An 18,878-nucleotide genomic window follows, 5' to 3' on the forward strand; every position below is an offset into this window, starting at 1 on the left:
AGCTAGGCCACACCCTAAGTAGCTATAGTTGGTCTCTGAACATCAGTTGTGGTTTGTTGACTAGAATCATGTTTTTTATTTTTCTAATGAAAGGTTACTTTCTTAAAATAAAAAGAGAAACACAATAAACAGTATCAAAATGATTTGGCATTATTCAGACGGCTGTCGTGCCCTCTCTATTATCACTCGGGGTTACTTGTCCCACCTTACTAGATGATTCTCACACCCTCCCAGATAAAAGAAGGAAAGCTTCAGATGACCCAGGCAGTTACCAGTTGACAGTGCAGTGATGTCCTCCTGGGAAAACGTCCTCTACTACTGGGATACTTGGAACCCTGTCCCAGGCTCTGGCAAACATACTAAAGTGATAAGTTTCCTTTTTAAAATAACAACAGTTTGTATTGTCTGTAACCCCAAAATCTATGAAGTACCTGGTTTTTAGAGGCCTGTTGACAGCCTTAAACATAAATGGTCAGCAAATTAATTAAATATGTGTTGATACAACATTTAAAAATGGCTAAATGGTTAACGTAAGTCTGAGGCAGGAGGAACCGCCATGATGAGTTCAAGGCCAGTGTAGATCGCACAATAAGTTAAAATCTAAACTGGGCTACATGGGGCTCTGTCAAAGAGAGATGGAAGAAAGGAAGAAGGACAGGAGGAGAAAAGGGAATGGGGAGAAGGAGGAAAGAGAAGGAGAGAGAATTCATATGTGGGGAAAAAAGCATGCATCCGATGAATTAATATCTAAGGATCTCAGGTTATTCATGAGCAAACAAACAACCCAGCTTAAAGACAAAGGCCCTGACTCAACAGTTCTTAGAGGACACCACACAGACAGCTCACAGTTACGTGAACGAGGCTCCACCTCACCAATAATGAACGTAATAAAGATTGAAGCCCCAGAGAACTCCCACCTTGCACTTACCACCATGGGTAGGAACTGCCACTTCACACCTGTTACCATGGGTGTGAATTCTCTTACCTCATACCTGGTACCAAGGATGTGAACTCTCACCTCACACCTATTGCCGTGGGTGTGACCTCTCTCACCTCACACCTGTTACCATAGGAATGAACTCTCACCTCACATCTGTTACTGTGGGTGTGAACTCTCACCTCACACCTCTTAACCATGGGTATGTGCAATGAAATAGAAGGTAATTGTGAGGGAATGAACAAAGAGAACCCTCGGTATGTTGGAATGTAACCGAATCTAAGATGGGGGTTTAAAAACACCTCAAAAGAATTCTAAATAGGATGCCCTGTGACCCAGCGACCTCTCTTCTGACTAAGCATCCAAATGAATGGAAATCAGAATGCTGAGTGTGTCAGGTTTGCCCTGCTCATTGACAGACGGTGGACTACATGTTACATGGGATACTATTCATTCGTCAGTGACACCTGGGTGAACTTGGGGAATACTGTGCTAAATGCATAGGCTAGTAAAGGAAGGTAAATATTTCATGGTCTCCCATGTGAAATCCAAACTCTTAGAAATCTAATGCGAAGTTAATCTGAGGCCTGGAAGGAGGACCGTCGCTGTACAGAAGGAAGAACCGTTGAAACAGTGGGACAGAGTTCTAGCAATCCACATAGCATGGTAACCATCATCAACACATTGTTTGTTCAAAATGTAAAAACAATAGGTTTCAACATTCTCACCAAGAACAAGTAAGTATGAGAAGTGGTAGGTATGTCAATTAACTTGAGTTCACACATACATACACATACACACATACACACACCTACACATATACATGCATACACACACACAAACACTAAACAATCCACTGACCCCTACAAATATAATTATTCCTGACATATACACACATACACATACACATACATACATACACACACACACATACACTAAACAATCCACTGACCCCTACAAATATAATTATTCCTGACATACACACACATACACACACATATACATACATACACTAAACAATCCACTGACTCCTACAAATGTAATTATTCCTGGTCAATCTATAGAAGCTAAGGTCTTCCTTCCACTGTACCCAGCCTGCTTTTGTAGGACATCTATGCTCCTTCTTAAATTAACACGTGGACCAGGAGAAGCTAACCCTTACTGAGATTAAATGGTCTTGTATGTTCTTTGAAAAGCACAAAGAAATAGCATCCGCACATTCCCTTTCAGATATGTGATAGATGATCTCATAGCGGAGATCCAGCAACATGAGAAGTAAGAAATGTTTTAAACACAGGAATGAATTTCTTCTCTGTAGCACATTTCATTTAATAGAGACAAACTACCCAGAGCAGCCAGCAGAACAGGACAACAGAGACAGCAACAATTCATTGGTATGGCCGATATAAAATATGCGTGTGGCTTTTGTCTTTGGAGCTGAGACTATAAAGTGTATTCGTCGGCAGCTGAGCCGTGATTAACATTTCCGAGCTAAGGTCTCCCAGAGTCACCCGGGATTTACGGAATCGCCCTTACCAGCATTTGGTCTGAAGCTGCGCTTTGTGGAAGAGGATGTGGTCTAGCACCGCATTCAGCTGAGGACGATTGTCCTGAACGCAGGACCACGCAGCCACACTGTGCCAGAGCAGGTGGTTGACTTCATAGCCTCTCTTGTTCAGCTGCACATGATTCTGAAATTACAACATGGACGTTGATCTGCCAAAGAGTTCTTTGACTTGCACAGAATTGAAAATACATTTTAGGTATACCAACCGAAATGAATATTCGCTTGCATTTTATGTGTTACTAAGTAGAGTCGCCAAGTACTTTTAGGTGTGGATAGTTGATGTGAGCCTAATTTTCACTCAAAATCTTTACACAAATCCCTGTGTTCAGTGAATCAGTCTACAATAAGACAAAAGTCCCCAGAATGTCTGGAGGACCACTGTTGGGTGACTGTCCTTGGACTCCGTGTGGCTCCCTTCTATACAACACCTGATCATCAAGGGGCAACAGGGAAAGTTTTAACAGACTGGACTCTGAAACGTGGATTTCTCTGCATTAACAACCAAACAAATGCCTCATAGAGCATGACCAATGCCTGTTAGAGTTTGTTCTTTGAAAACTACAAATTTAGATACTAAGAAGTTTTTCCGTTTGTGTTCTCCAAGTGTTCCCTGACAGCTTCGTTAAATAATTGGTCTGCTGCGGTGATTGACACTCCATGACATCATAGCACTCTTCCCCGCCCTCGCCCCGCCTCGCCCCGCCCTCGCCCCGCCCCAAAGGTCCAAGGGCCGGTCACATTCTGTACTGGCAAACAACACTTCACATCTAAAGGATTTCATTTCCCTCGGTTATTATATAAAATATCAGAGCTAAGATCTAAAGATAGTCTTCATGTTGAGTCCTCTTAAAAAGCTGGAGGTTCATACAAATTTTCAAATTAAAACCACTCAAGTTTTCTAGCAAGCCATTTTAGTTGTATTCTTTGTGTACTGATTTTTTTTTTTTTCATGTCAGGAATAGTTAGATGCTGGAGAGAATTGCTAGAGTCAAGGTCTGCGGGAGCCCGCTGGCCCTGGAAGCAGTAATCCAGGAAAGGAACTATATAAACAGAGCCATGTTTGGGGCGTTACAGTATTCCACAGGGAATTTATCGTCTGAGATAACGTAAGACATTGGACTGAGCCGTGCTGACTCCGGTAAATGCTCAGATTAACTCAGTGGAAACTAGTCAAAGAGTAAGAGACATTACATGAAATTGTCTCGGGAGCCCTCGGCTACATCTCAGCCTGTGTGTCTGGTGGTCTTCAGGCTTCAGGCTTATGGGAACCTGCTTGGTTCCCATAAGCAGGGATATAGATCCGTTTTAAATTTTTGAGACAGCCTGACCAATGAGTTTAAAGCAATTCTTTTCTAGATCATAGACACTATATGGCTACAGAGACGACTAAGTTAAGTAAATAAATATCCGACATGACACATGGTGAAACGTTAGGAGGTGAGCCGTGTGACGGACGGCCGCAGTCCCGATACCCAGTAAGAGAACACCTGAAACAGAAGGACGTCAAACTGAATCTATGTTCAGGGAATTTAGAAAGACACTGCCTCAAACTAGCAAGCCATATAAAACGGTCCAGGTGAGGGTTCCGCACAAGACCTACGCTTTCTCTTAATCTGTTATGATGTCGTTTTTACACATGGTGGAGAATGAGAAAAGGTGGCCTCTGCTGTTGAGAACTGATTTGACACCATGTATTACAGCCTGGTCTGACACAGTCGGGTCATTGTGACTTGTTAGGCACAAACACAAACTACATGTCCTGGATACTACTCCAAGACTATGGGTTTTTCCTTGTTTTTTATTGGTCATTTTATATGTTCACATTTCAAATGTTGTCCCCTTCCTGGTGTCCCCTCCACACGCCCCCCCCACCTCTCCCCCCTTCCCTTTGCCTCTATGAGGGTGCTTCCCGACACACCCTATTCCCGCCTCGATGCTCTAGCATCCCCTTATGATGGGGTAACAAGCCTCCACAGGACCAAGGGCCTCCCCTCCCATTGATGCCAGATAAGGCCACCCTCCATATCTGTAGCTAGAGCCATGGGTCCCCCCATGTGTGCTCTTGGGTTGGTGGCTTAGTCCCGAGACTGTGGTTTTTAAAAGCTGTTTACTGAGACTTGTTCTTAAACACAGTCAAAAAGGAAGCAACCGTGTTGCCCACAAAAATATCTGGTCATAGAATCACCCTTAGTTTTCAATAGGAGAATCTAAAGGGAACTCCTGTTTTCTCAGGCTCCCCTTGATCTCTCTAGGTCCAAATGCTGAAGAAAATAATAATAATAATAATAATAATAATAATAATAATAATAATAATAAATAAAGAGCCCAGAATGCTCCCTCTGAAGCATTCACAGTTCCTCCTGGGAGTGTGGGCGCCCCCTTCTCCTTTCTCCCTCCTCAGAGGAACGAACCCCATTGTCTCTGACAAACACGTGCTCCCCCTCCTGACCTTTGGCTTAATGGCCTTGGCATTATCAAAAAGAAAGGATTGATGGAATGGTGATAATCACGTGGTTCAATCCTGTGGTCCCAGAGCAGGAGAGAGCAGCCCTGACAGTTATTATGTGCCACAGAAGCTCCTGTCTTTATGCCAAATCAACTTACTGGGGTTGGGAGACGAGAATGCCGCAAAGAGGAGCACAGAGGTTAAGGGACATTTTAAAGCATTGCGATTCTCTGGCAGAGTGGCTGTGCATGTTCGATCTAATGAAAACTTAATATATGCTTGACTTTTCCCCATACTTCCTCTTATTGTTTCACTTTGCCAATTGTCAACCTGTGGTAGCTCTGACGTGGAAAGGAGATGGTGTTGGGGGACTGGTCAGCCAGAGAGGTGTCTGTTACACAGGGATGAGGACCTGAGTTTGGATCCTCAGCACAGATGACAAAACTAGGCATAATGGTGCTGTGAGTGCTGGGGGTTGGAGGACAGAGACAACAAGAAGATACCAGGTGTCGGTCTCTGGCATCCACGCCCACCTAGATGCTCAAACTTGGCTACACACAGGCATGCACACCAACATAAAAAAAGGAGGGGAAAATTGAGAGTGGCTTTTACTGGATGATAATTTGATAAGCACCAAGCACCGAATTCAGTGACTTTGGAGAACATTTTTCCAGCCCTCTCTGCCTGCCTTTTCTTTCTTTCTTTTTCTATTTCTTTTTCTTTCACCATGTCCTGTGATTTCTCCATCTTCCTCCCATGCCGTCCAGCCTCCGACTATCATCCCGCAGTTTGCACAGTCCCTTCTGTGAGACGCCCACCTGCCCAAGTGCTGTTGGGAATCCTGATAACACGCTGTTTTCGAGACTGTAAGTACACTCCCTCCGAGGGACTGATCAGACTCTTTGAACAGAGTTGAGATTGGAGGTGTGGGCTCTGCTGTGGCTTGCAGATGCAGCGTTCCGAGTTTTGTCCTGTTTTCAGTCATTTTAGGGGTCAGTAGCATTGCCATGAAAAGACCTCTTAATACAAACGTGGTAGCCAGATAGCAACACAAATCGCTGGACAGTGCTCCTAAGTTTGAAGGCCACCCATCTCGTTAGGATGCTCTTCTCGGTTAGCATCCCTGACGCTTGGCAGAGTGTCCCAGATTTTGATCACATCCTTTTGCTTACAGAGTGTGTGAGGTGTGAGAGGGAAAGACTCCTGATCACATCAGAATGCAAAATTTGGTGTATCTGCTGCTTTTCAGGGAACTATTTATATGTTAGATAGTAATATTTAATAAGGGGGCCACTCCATTTTAGCTGAGTTCTTTCATATCCTCCAAAGAACTCCGTTGTTACCGTCAAGTGACAACTGTGCTTAGAAACGTCAACTGTGCTGCTGGCCAGACAGAGTGGGAAATTCAGTCCTGCAATGGGGCTCTGCAATTGCAAAGCTAATAAAAGTGTACCACTTTATCAAAGTTGGTGGGAATTATGGATCTGGATTACTTAAAGGGACATTAAGAGAAGAAACTGTGTCTGGGGGCAAGGGAAGGAAGTGTCCTACCTGGGGGTGAAACCAAACATCTGTATCGTGTATCTTACGATATGTAAATTCTACAGGATTTTGAAGTAATTCTAGCACTGGTTGTACAGCAAATTCTGCAAGTGCTTTTACTCCGTTTCTGTGAGCATTAAACATAAGATACTTTACAATGTCCAGTGCAGGCTGTGCGTGGCCCTTTTAGTAGAGTCAGACGATAAGGGATGATGGATAGATCGATAAATCCTGGACTGCAATATAGCATCGATAACGACGGGAGAAGAAATGGCCACTGGTGTAGCTTTTACGTTCTATTATCTCTTCTTTTCCTCTCTCACTCCCCGAAGTAGGGAATGAAATGGGTATTGAATGGGCAGAGGCTCGGCTGAACTGGAGAGGCTGGCTTCGAAAAGCCACACTGGAGAAATTGGGTGGAAACTGGGGAACTTTAGGGCTTGCAATCATGCCATGAATCAGTGCTGATTAGCCGAGCGGTGATTTAGGAGCACTGTGGCTCCACTATCCTTTATGGTTGTTATATTATGAAGTAATTGGAGAAGGAAAAGAAAGGCAATAAACCTGACAGCCCCAAATGCGTTATAGTCCCCTCAGAGAATCGCGCGGATAGAGCTGAAATAGAATTGAGGTCCTTTGTTCTACAGAGTGGAAAAGGCACGGGAAGACTCGGACTGCGCATGTCGCTCTCGGCAGACGGGTCCGTCCCGTGAGCTGTGGGGCTTTGCCCCTTCGAGCAGCGCGTGTCCATTGCTTCCAAGGGTGGAAATAGGTTTGTTCTTCAACAGAACCAGCCTGGAAATGTGTGGCCCCACCTGAGCCAGAACGTGGTGGGGCTGAGGTTGCTATATTTGCATAGGCAAATTGCAGGTTGCGACACTACTAGGAGATACAACACACGGGTCACTCATTTCCGTCAAGGTAGCCGCATCCTCCTCTGAAAATCACTGTGACCTGTTTAAGTTAGAGCGAACACCTAAACGTTATGGCTATGTTTTAGGTCACACATTCGGTTGTCCTGCAGGTCGTTCCTCTCTGGGATCACTGTTCTTTTAGCAGTTTCACATCCTACCTTAAGTAGATTTATCATCAAAACATATTTTTAATTTTGAAACAAGTACCTCCTTTTGCATGGCACAACTTGCGTTTGTTATTAATTATAAACAAATGATTCGAATTACTTAGCAAGTGTCACTTTTTATGCTGACGGCCTATCGCTAATGAGCCGAGGGACAAATACCTAAGTTTAAAAGTTATAAACGTACATGATAAAATGTATTTTTGCTAAGTTCATAGTTAGTGTTTGAAAGGCAGGAGAGGGAGTGTGGGAAGATTGTGAGGTCACACATAGATAAAGCTATTTTAAGAGGAATTTTCACAAATCTTTAGATTTCACAAATTGTTAGAACTTAACTTAGAAGTATTTTCCTTGAGCGGATGTAAAGTGAATAAGTAAAAAAATTAATTAATTATTTTTTTAAGTATTTTCCAGGCTGGTGAAAAGACTCAGTGGATGAAGTGCTTACCACTGGGGGGAAGGGGGGGTTGTGAGTCTACAGCCCTCACAGAAAAGCTGGCTGCTCAGACAGCCCGCCTGTCATGCCAGCTCTCTAGAGTTGGAGACAGGGGATTCTGGCGCAAGCTGCCTAGCTCGGCCAGCCAGGAAGAATGGAACATCTCCAGGTTCAAGGAAAGACTCTGCCTCTAGGGTCCAGAGCAGTCGGTGAGGGTTCCAACATCTCCCTCTGGCCTCGTGATCTACACAAACACTCGTGACCACACACGTGCAAATGTGAATACATGCATGCATGTGCACTGTATGCACAAAAAAAAAGATGTTCTCCTTTTTGAAAAATTAAAAGAACAGATTTTCTGTTTATAGACTATAAAATTAATTGAAAAAACCCTGTTCTATAGTACTGGCATTGTTATTCAGAAAATATTTGAGTAAATGAAATAAATTATTACCGAGGACACTGAAGTTTGTCCTTTGAAAAACATGTCTTATACACAATGGCATGGTTCATTGGACTTGTTTGTATAATATTTAACTATGTATTAGAATTATTTTAATCTCTCAACTTGAACTGAAGAGGGTGGAATCTCACTGTGTGTCTCTGGCTGCCACTAAACTTTCTGGGTGAAGCTGGCCTTGAGCTCACAGAGATCCTCCTGCTTCTGCCTCCCTGGTGCTGGGTCTAAAGCTGGGTGCCGGTTGGAGCACTGAGAAGTTCTCAGCTGACTTCAGTGGCAGATTAAATGTTATTTCAACGTGAAAAATGGAGAACATGACCCTGTGACATATGTTTCATGGCCAGGCATCCTTCCCCTGGATGAAATAGGATCTGCTAAAATGTTCTCTTAGGAATCTAAGTCATGCTAGTATTCTTAAGTGGCTGAGGCATGGCCTATGTGGAAGAGTTGGTACGCCCTTGCGCCTCTCAAAGAAGTAACAAATCACATGAACAGCCCATGCCTTGTTGAGCATTCTATGATCCAAGAGGTGTGCCTGAGCATCCCACTCTCCCGACCTCCCTCAATCTAAGCCTGGCTTCACCAGGGCGTGCTTAACTGATGAGAATAAGTGTAGGGTCACAGCCATTTTACCTCATGGAAACGCAACCTAGCGTACCCGCCATATTTGTTTACCTACCGTATCAGAAAATGGGTCCTCCACTTCACGTAAGCTCTCAAACACTTCAAAATGAAGCTCTCTCTTGCATATAATTTCCGCCGTCTTCAGGATGAACTGCAGACTGGAGAGGATGTTTGGATACTTGTAGTAGGATGGTTCCGAGTAATAAAGCGCTGTTGGGAGAAAGATCGTGAGGGACGTTTTGTTCGTGCCTCGCACTGCGCTCAGTTAGTCTTTTAGCTGTTAAAGTGTCGTTAAGTTCAGTGTTTCTGAGCTCCCGCTGTTGTGCGTTGCTCTCTCTAGCTAAAATTTATAATGGTGGGTGTGTCCTCTGGGGGTGAGGAAGGACACTGCACCTTAAGTAAATCTTGTGAGAGTTTTTATAATTCGAGACAGCTTTGTGTGATGGTTGAATGGACAGTCAAGTACACTCTTCTCCAGCTCTCCGCTGCCGTTAATTAAGGGATCTCTGCATCTGAGGATAGAGCTCTGAGAGACTCGCTCTACACACACACATACATACGTGGACAGCGCCAAGTGGATTCAGTGTGATCTGTCCATAGTTACACAGGCACATGGATGTAATTAAAAAAGGAGTCATGAATTTGAAAAGAGGTCAGGAGGATTGGGGAGAAGTGGAGGGGGAAGATAATGTAAATGTAGCACTGGTCTATGAAATTCTTAAAAATTTTAAATTAAACTATAGGTATGACTTAACATAGTCTGTGTATTATATATTATAATATATAATTATTTGCTGTACATATAGTACACATTAATTAATATTGCTATTCTGTTTTCCCCAGGAGCGAGCTCCTGTTCATCCAGTCTCAAGGGATAAACCCTGAATACATTTATATATGAGCGACATTAAACGGGTTCAGTGGATTTCATATGGGATATGACACCCTCGGGTCTCCTTAGCTGTGTAAATCCTTCTCTTCACTTCTTCTGTGACACTCAAATACACTGTCGCATTTTTCCAAATTTTGAACGTATCAGTCGATACCTAAGAACACCAACTTCCTCCTGATTCCTCGCTTTTGTACACAGGTGACCTAGAGCCAATGACCTAAAAATCAGTCTTTTCTCTTCTAAATGCTTTAAAACTATGTTGCCATAAGGCACTCCCCATTGCAACCATGTCTGTTTTCAATAGCTGTTTCTCAACAAGTCCTTCTTTCCAGTGTGTAACCGAATGCCTACTATAATGTGTCCAAGTGCTGATAGCATGTCTGCCTTTGAGGATCGATCAGGATGACTGAAAGCACCCTGCTATATGTCCACGCTGAGATGGCCTCCAGAATTCTCTTCTCTCCCTATTCCTGTCCAGCGTCTACACTGCCAATAGACTTACTTTAAAATACGAACTTCGTTGCTTTATTGTTTGTTTGCTGTGGTAGCTACTGTTACAGGTGGGAAAGTTGAGCCTGGGTCACCACCATATACAAGTAGTTGGAAAATAAAAATGGTTGCTCACAGAAGGATAGCAGGGAATGGGGAGAAGGGGGTGACGGTCAGACAAATTCTTAGTTTCAGCCAAGGTTAGATCCCGGTTGTCTATAGCATGGGTGATGAGTACAGTTCATAAGGATGTAGGTTTTATTCAGACTGCAGGGAGACAAGATTTTAAAATGTCCTCACCACAGGAAGTTCTAAGTTTCTGAGGGGAAACAAACACTGAAGAGACACTGCGGGTCCAGCAGCCCTCACTGGAGGCCTCACTTCTCATGAGACATTAAACAGCTTACACTCTTTATGGTGACAGTCTGAGGTTTTTAAAATGGAGCATAAAACAGTTATAAGCATAAAAATAAAAGATACTCTACCGTATAAATATGGCTGCAGCCTGAGCAAGTGTTGTTTAAAATTTTCTAAGTGACCGTGCAGGAAAAATACAAAAAGTCGTAAGAAGATCAGATAGCCAATCTGTCAGGAGAGAAGAGAGAAAGGCATTTGTGTATTGCACCACTAGATGCCTAAAAGCCATAGAGAAAGATAAACCTTTTTATTACTACACTTACTTTCTGATAAAACAATTTCAAACTTGGTTGATATTATGTGTTCTTGAAATAACTTTAAAACGGTTATGTCAAGACTGAAATGCTGGTTCAGCCAGAAGAAAGACTTAAATAAGTCATCTCTACCCTCGTTCAGACGAGCCATTCTGGATGCCTTTTGGTTCTGTGTCCTTTAAAGCAACATTGTTTTTCTGAATTGTAGATGGGAGCCCTTAAATAACTCATGGAGTGAATTGATGGGGTTTTTAAACAAAAATAAGACACATGATGAAAGAAAATGCTACGATGAATTTCGGAGTTCCCTTTACCTCGGTGTATGGGAGGCTGTGTATTATGTAGGGGTAGATCACGCGGTGTTATGGAGTTCCTCCCATGGCTTCTAACCAAAATGGCTTGAAAAACAGACTTGGGGAGCACCGGGAAATGTGCAGCTTCTCATCACAAGCTGTACGGGGTGCCTGTCCCTCATCACATGGCAACACTGAACACAGCAAACTCTTCTCTGACCAAAGGAGTTTATCTGCGGCTAAAACTGGGCTGTTTTACATAAGCTACAGAAAAGTGGGACATCTGCAGAAACATACAATACACAAGATCTCATATAACAACATGAAAACTGTAATTCTTAAAAATGGGCTGCATTCTGTGTGAGTTACTAAATCAAAGAGCCACATAGAATGACAGGAACGATGGCCATTAAGTTTGCGTGAGAGAAATCAAACACTTTTAACAAAGGCGCAAAGTATTGACTGAGGCACGTGTTAAAATAGAACGTGGTAATCGAGCACGGCCAAGCCTCAAATGCTTCTCCCCTCACTGTTACAGAAAGACGATAAATTCTATTCCAGGAACTGAAAGCTAGGGTGGTCTTTCCCCAAATCCACTCACTTTCAAGTAAACCCTCAAGTCAACGGTCTTATTTATACCCGGGGCCTTTGTTAATGACAGTGGTTTGATGAACAGAAATTGGTATTTAGAAATGTTCCTAAACTGTACAAACACTAGCCTTTTATACATAAAAGTAAAGTGTGCACAGTGTGTGAGCAATGGGCTTTGTACACGGTTGACACTCAGAGAAAGTGCTGTTAGGAAGTAAGAAAGTAAAAATCCACCGGCTGTCAGGCAGACACCAAACCCAGACACTGTTGCTGATGCCAAGAAGTGCATGCTGACAGGAGCCTGATACAGCTGTCTCCTGAGAGGCTCTGCCAGAGCCCGACGAATACAGAGCATACAGATGCTCGAAGCCAACCATTGAGCTGATCACAGGGACCCTGGTAGAGGAGTTAGAGAAAGGACTGAAGGCGCTGAAGGGGCCTTATCTGGCATCAAGAGGACGGGAGGCTCTTGGTCCTGTGAAGGCTTGATGCCCCAGTGTAGAGGAATAGAGGTGGGAGTGGGTGGGTAGGTGGGGGAGCACCGTCACAGAAGCAGGGGGTGGGAGGATGGGATAGGGGGTGTGCAAAGGGGAAACCAGGAAACAGGATAACATTTGAAATGTAAATAAATTTAAAAATCCAGTTTTTAAAAAATCCGCTGGCTGTGTAACACACAGCAACAGGTCTGGTGACCCGCTAACACGCGCAGGCTCCCAGGATTAAAGGTACAGGCTAAAAAGGCAGCCCGGGAGCATCATTTAAGACCTTTTAAAGGGGCGGTGATCATATCGAGGGGAATAATAAAAATGGTCATGCTGTCTTATACCCTAATTTCCTATTTCCTCGTCAATGTTACCTGATGGAGACGTTTTCCTTAGTTACTACTACACCCAGAAAAGAAAAAAACAAGCAACAAAAAGACAGCTCAGGAGTGTTTTGTTTGTATCATTCTACTGGAAACTGTCCTTTTGCTTATCTCTGGACATCTCTGTGTCTCTTTTCTCTGCAGCCTGACCTTCCACCTGAGTCTCTGCTTCTGACTGCCCGTTCTCCCCACCTCCCTCCCTTTCTTCACCTTCCTCCATTTTCTTTCTGCCTCTCCTCTTGTGTCCCCGACGCCTCTAACTGGGAGATCACTGCTACATAGGAATTATCTTGCTCTGTATGTCTGTGTTTATACTGAAGCTCTGTACACAATTTATTTTATTTTGTAGCTTACACGAATCCGGACTGGTGTTTCTTATATTTTACTCTCTGCAGTTTTTGAGAAACACTTCGATGGCTAAAATTCTTCTGTTTAGAGAACAGACAACAGGAAAGACCAAGACCATGCACAAAATCTGGACTTGGGGCTGTGCTCGGGGGCTGTATATTGCTGTTTTAATCAGGCCTTAGTAGTTTCGGTGAACGAGGAGTCAGAAGTTGGAGTGGAGCTGGAGTCTGCTCTGACAGTGTCACGGGCAGAGTGGCTCTCCGTCTTTCCAGAAGAACGCAATCTACCTGGTGGTGGTGACCTATGCTGCTACCTCTTCCCTTCTGCCTTAGGCCATTGGGATGGCCCAGGGTGGTACTACCCTTCAGGAAGGCAAGTTCACTTCAAGCCATGCTGGAGAGACTGGAGGAGTAATTAACCTTCCAGTGGGATGAAGTGTAAGCCATTTCCAGGATCCCACCCCCACCCCCCACTCCCAGCACAGTCACTACAAGCCACCACGAAGCACTCTTGGATCTTATCACTCTCTCTCTCTCTCTCTCTCTCTCTCTCTCTCTCTCTCTCTCTCTCTCTCTCCCCCCTCCATGGCCTCTGGGAAGCTGCTGAGACAGACAGCTGGCCTGCCCTGGGGCTTTTCTTTTCAATTCCAATAAAGTTGTCCTTGAGCTTCTGTTCGAGTCTGCTCTTGGACTCACTCATTAGTGAGACCAAGAATTCCCAGAGGGGAAGCCAAGTTTCCTGTGAGTTGACTCTGATGGGACTCCCAAATTCGTTACAGTAGTTGTGTCTCCAAAAGCGCGTATGTCCAGAAATGACACCTCAAGCTGGACTGCACAGGACTTTTGGATGTTAGATGAAGGCCGGCATTCTTTCAGGAACTTGTAGAATAGGCTCCCATACCCAAAACAGGCATCATTCCCTTGCGTTGGGCAGAAGGGCCAACCCACGGCTCTCCGTTGACATGTACTTGCGGTTGCATGAATGTCAAACCCGGTGCTGGCCTCCAGATTTCTTCAGTTCCTATTCACATCTTTGTTACACATCTCAAAGCCTTTCTTACTTCCCTCCTGCTCCTCCACTGTGCTAGCCCCAGAGTGTTCCAGATCTCCACCCTCTTCATAACATCAAGGTTTCTCTGCCTGCCAGCCATTTTTGCTGTTCTCCTTTCTCTCAAAGAAAACCCTGGTCATGTCCAGTACTCCTCCTCCTCCTCTTCTCTCTGTCTCTCTATCTGTGTCTCTGTCTCTGTCTCTGTCTCTGTCTCTGTCTCTCTCTCTCTCTCTCTCTCTCTCTCTCTCTCTCTGCTCTGGACTCTTCCAGATGCCTCCAGATGTTTTCTCTCTTACCCACCACAAAAGTCTTCCCCGTCACGTTGCAACAGGAATAGTACCTTTCGACAACATCTTCTGTCAAATGGAGAGAGCAGAAGGAAGGTTTCCAATAGACTTTTCGCTTCATAAAGAAAACTCTACAAAAGCCAGGATGGCACTTTGGGACTCAGGCCAAGCTATTCCCACTGGCTAGTTCGTATTAGCTCAAAAAGATAAAATTGTGGCTGAGAGCCTACTGGACTTTCTGGACTATAGTAGGCCAGTCTAGGTTTTCAAAACATTTCCTGCTGAAATGGTCATTTTTTAGCTCTTCACTGATGTTCAAAATGGAGGTGACTATGGCCCATACACTGTGAGACACAAAAAGTCAGCACGAGGGGCTGAATCTTTTCCTCTGCAGAAAACCAAGCCGAGGCGTGGAGCAGGGTGGCTGCAGCAGCATGGACAGTGGACTTGTGAGGCTGTGCTGTGCATTTCCATTTGACCTCTTTCATTATGAACACAAACGTGGGTGTCCTCTGTCCCACACCTGTATCTATATTTAAACTCTGATCTGTCTTCATATTCTCACATATAAATGTGTCTCCATAATGAGAAGTTTGGGAAATACAAAAAAATTTTTTTTAAATCATTATAATCAGTGGCTGGAGAGATGGCTCTGTAGGATGATGTCTGCAGGTGAAGGCAGGCACAAGATAGAATGAGGCCTGTCATTGGACGAGAAGGAAGGATGGGTGGGAGAAACGTTTTCAAGAGGAGGAGGAGTCGGGAGTGAGGGAAGGAGGAGGAGCAGAGAGAACATGGAGGCTGATGTTGAGATTCCTCTCTGCACATTTACAGGTTGTTGTGAATGTTCTTAAGGGATGGATGTGTACAGGGCTTTGTGTGTCTAGGTGGGCAATTGTATCTTATCAATTGGATCAGAGGTTATTGTGTTGTGTGTTCTTTCATGTGGTGATTTAATCAAATTCAAGAGAGTGTGGTGGCTGGAGACATTGGACCACCACGGAATTGGGATGTGTATGTCTGGCAACCTGCCTTGGGAACTGGATGGGTAGAGAGATTGTTGCCAGGCTGAGAGAGAAGCCATCGGCAGTGTGATATGGGATGGAGCAGAGCAGGTGAGACGCTTTGCTGACTGAGATGAAAATATCAAGTAGATGTCTTGGGGCACTGTGGTACCAGATCTAGTACAGGTAAAATAAAACTTTTTAAATTTTACAGCAACATGGCTCAGCAGTTAAGAGCACTGACTGCTCTTCCAGAGGTCCTGAGTTCAATTCCCAGCAACCACATGGTGGCTCACAACCATCTGTAATGGGATCTGATGCCCTCTTCTGGAGTGTCTGAAGACAGCAACAGTGTATTCACATACATAAAATATATAAATAAAATTTTTTTAAATCATTATAATCTCACCACACCAAGACAAGTGTAAATATGTTAAGTCTTTTCTTCTATGCAGGATCTCAGGTCTCTGCTTAGGCAGTTTATCTGATGTTTCCTAACATTCTGCCACTCCTAACATGGTCAGAATGCTCTGAGACAAAGGACACGACACAGTTATCTCTCCAAAACTTCCTAATGGTGGATGGACTTGGGAATGCCCTCCTAACCAAAGCTGTGATCAGTTTTGCTTGTTATAAAGACAGGTGGCACTGAATTCTTAAGGAACTCTCCTAATCTTTTTTGCTTTTCTGTAATAATGAAACATTATTTAAGCTTAATTTATTTGCAATAAAACACTAGTTATTCTTAAAATCATTTTTATAATAAATTTTTCCCATGTCAACTGTTCCCATGTCAACTGGCTATTACAAACATTGGGAGCATTTGACTGAAGATTTATAAAGCATAAACCTTATGATGGCGGCTCCCTGGTGAATCACTCTGGTATGATAGAGAATTGACAGGGCCACTCCCATCAAATTAAAATTAAAGTTATTTCTCAGAAGCTTTAAATAATGAACATAGCATGTTTTTTTGTTTTTTTTGTTTTTGGCATTTTCATTAGATAGTCTTTAATTCTTTTATTTTTTATTAACTTGAGTATTTCTTATATACATTTCAAGTGTTATTCCCTTTCCCGGTTTCCGGGCAAACATCCCCCTCCCCCCTCCCCTTCTTTATGGGTGCTCCCCTCCCCATCCTCCCCCCATTGCCGCCCTCCCCCCAACAATCTAGTTCACTGGGGGTTCAGTCTTAGCAGGACCCAGGGCTTCCCCTTCCACTGGTGCTCTTACTAGGATATTCATTGCTACCTATGAGGTCAGAGTCCAGGGTCAGTCCATGTATAGTCTTTAGGTAGTGGCTTAGTCCCTGGAAGCTCTGGTTGCTTGGCTGTTGTTCATAAGGGGTCTCGAGCCCCTTCGAGCTCTTCCAGTTCTTTCTCTGATTCCTTCAATGCGGGTCCTATTCTCAGTTCAGTGGTATGCTGCTGGTATTCGGCTCTGTATTTGCTGTATTCTGGCTGTGTCTCTCAGGAGCGATCTACATCCGGCTCCTGTCGGTCTGCACTTCTTTGCTTCATCCATCTTGTCTAATTGGGTGGCTGTATATGTATGGGCCACATGTGGGGCAGGCTCTGAATGGGTGTTCCTTCAGTCTCTGTTTTAATCTTTGCATGTTTTTTTTTAATCCCTAAAGGAAAGGGCTAGAGAGAGAGGTCAGTGGTTAAGAGCGTTGTTGTTCTAATTCGCAGAGGACATGGGCTCAGTTTCCAGCACCTACATGGAGGCTCACAGCTAGAGTCTGTAACTGTAGGTCCAGAGGATCCAGTTCCTTCATCTTTCCTCTGAGAGCACTACACACACACACACACACACACACACACACACACACACACACACACAAGCACATAAACACATACACACTCACACACATACATTCACACATACACACACACTGTGATGGTTTGTATATGCTTGGCCCAGGGAATGGCACTATTAGGAGATGTGGCCTTGTTGAAATAGGCATGGCACTGAGGGTCTGGGATTAAGACCTTCACCCTAGCTGCCTGGAAGTCAGTCTTCCACTAGCAGCCTTCAGATGAAGATGTAGAACTCTCAGCTCCTCCTGTACCATGCCTGTGTGGATGCTTCCATATTCCTGCCTTGATGATAATAGACTGGACTTCTGAACCTATAAGCCAGCCCCAATTAAATGTTGTCTTTTGTGAGACTTGCCTTGGTCATGGTATCTGCTCACAGCAGTAAAACCCTAACTAAGACAGAAGTTGGTACCAGGAGTGGGGTATTGCTGTGATAGTCCTGACCATGCTTTTATTTGGAGAAATGTGGATTTGGGGACTTTGGATTTGGAAAGCAGTGGAATGCTTTAAATTGGGCTTAATGGGCTATGCTAGTAGGAATATGGAAGCCTTTGTTACTGAGAGTGATTTGAATTGTGAGTACCTGGTCCAAGAGGTTTCAGTGGACAATTTCAACATGTGGCCTAGAAACTGGTTTGTGGTATTTTGGTGGAAAAAGGGCTACTTTTTGCCATTGTCTGAAGAGTCTGCCTGAAGTGAAGAGACTCAGACTAATTGCATTGACAAAGGAAGTCTCAAAGATGCCCATCATATACTTTGTTCTCTGGTTAAGCCTCATGAAGAGCATTTTAATTAAGTGTAGCAAGCTGAGAAAGGAAAAATATAAAATAAATGGTTCGAGTATTAAAGGGGCACCAGGAAATAAAATAGAGCTGAATCTTGTGCTCAAGGATATTAAATTGAATCAAGGGAGTAGTGACTTGGGGCAAGATCCCACCCAGCTAAGTTTAGGTCCTGGCATGGTAGTACAAGCTTTTAATCCCAGGAGTCAAAGACAAGCAGATCTCTGACTTCAAGGCCCAGCCTAGAACAAAGCAAGTTCTAGGTGAAGAAAAACTGAAATTCAGGATTGGTGCACCACACCTTTAATCCCAGTGGAGACAGACAGGCAGATCTTTGAGTTCAAGGTCAATCTACAGAGCAAGTTCCAGGAAGGTCAAACTTAGGCAGAGAGGGAGTTGGAAAACAGAAAGCTAGTAATAGAATGGGGGGTGGGGCATGTTCCAGCCCCAGCAAGCAATGGAATTCAGCAGTTCTAGCCATGTGGCTCTGGCTTTAGAGCAAAATATAGAAGGAACAACTGGGACAATTGATGGTGGTTAGCTGGAGCTAAGAAATTAGTGGTGATTAAAAAGAAACCTGCATCACTGAGGTAAAGTCTTCTGGGAAGTGTTTTCTGAGAGCACAAAGAAACTGTGTTCCAGAGATAGCCAAGGTTGTACCTCTTGCTGCAGCTGTGTTTTGTAAAGTGTAGAGTC

General features: G+C 43.9%; 1 protein-coding gene across 8 annotated transcripts in view; it reads right to left on the minus strand.

The window, feature by feature from the left end:
- Positions 1-18,878, minus strand: part of Tmem232 (transmembrane protein 232) — a 255,084-nt gene that overhangs the window by 166,538 nt on the left and 69,668 nt on the right. For all 8 annotated transcript variants that reach the window (XR_015628864.1, XR_015628865.1, XR_015628866.1 and 5 more), the window contains 3 exon segments: positions 10,957-11,056; positions 9,146-9,300; positions 2,474-2,628 (listed from right to left, as the gene is read on the minus strand). Coding sequence is in view for 5 of the 8 variants with exons in the window: in XM_087567424.1 (XP_087423550.1) it covers positions 2,474-2,628; positions 9,146-9,300; positions 10,957-11,056 (410 nt within the window). In the remaining 3 variants the exon portion in view is untranslated.

This window comes from Rattus norvegicus, chromosome 9 (assembly GCF_021556685.1).
Source record: "Rattus norvegicus strain SHRSP/BbbUtx chromosome 9, alternate assembly SHRSP_T2T, whole genome shotgun sequence".
Lineage (NCBI taxonomy): Eukaryota > Metazoa > Chordata > Mammalia > Rodentia > Muridae > Rattus > Rattus norvegicus.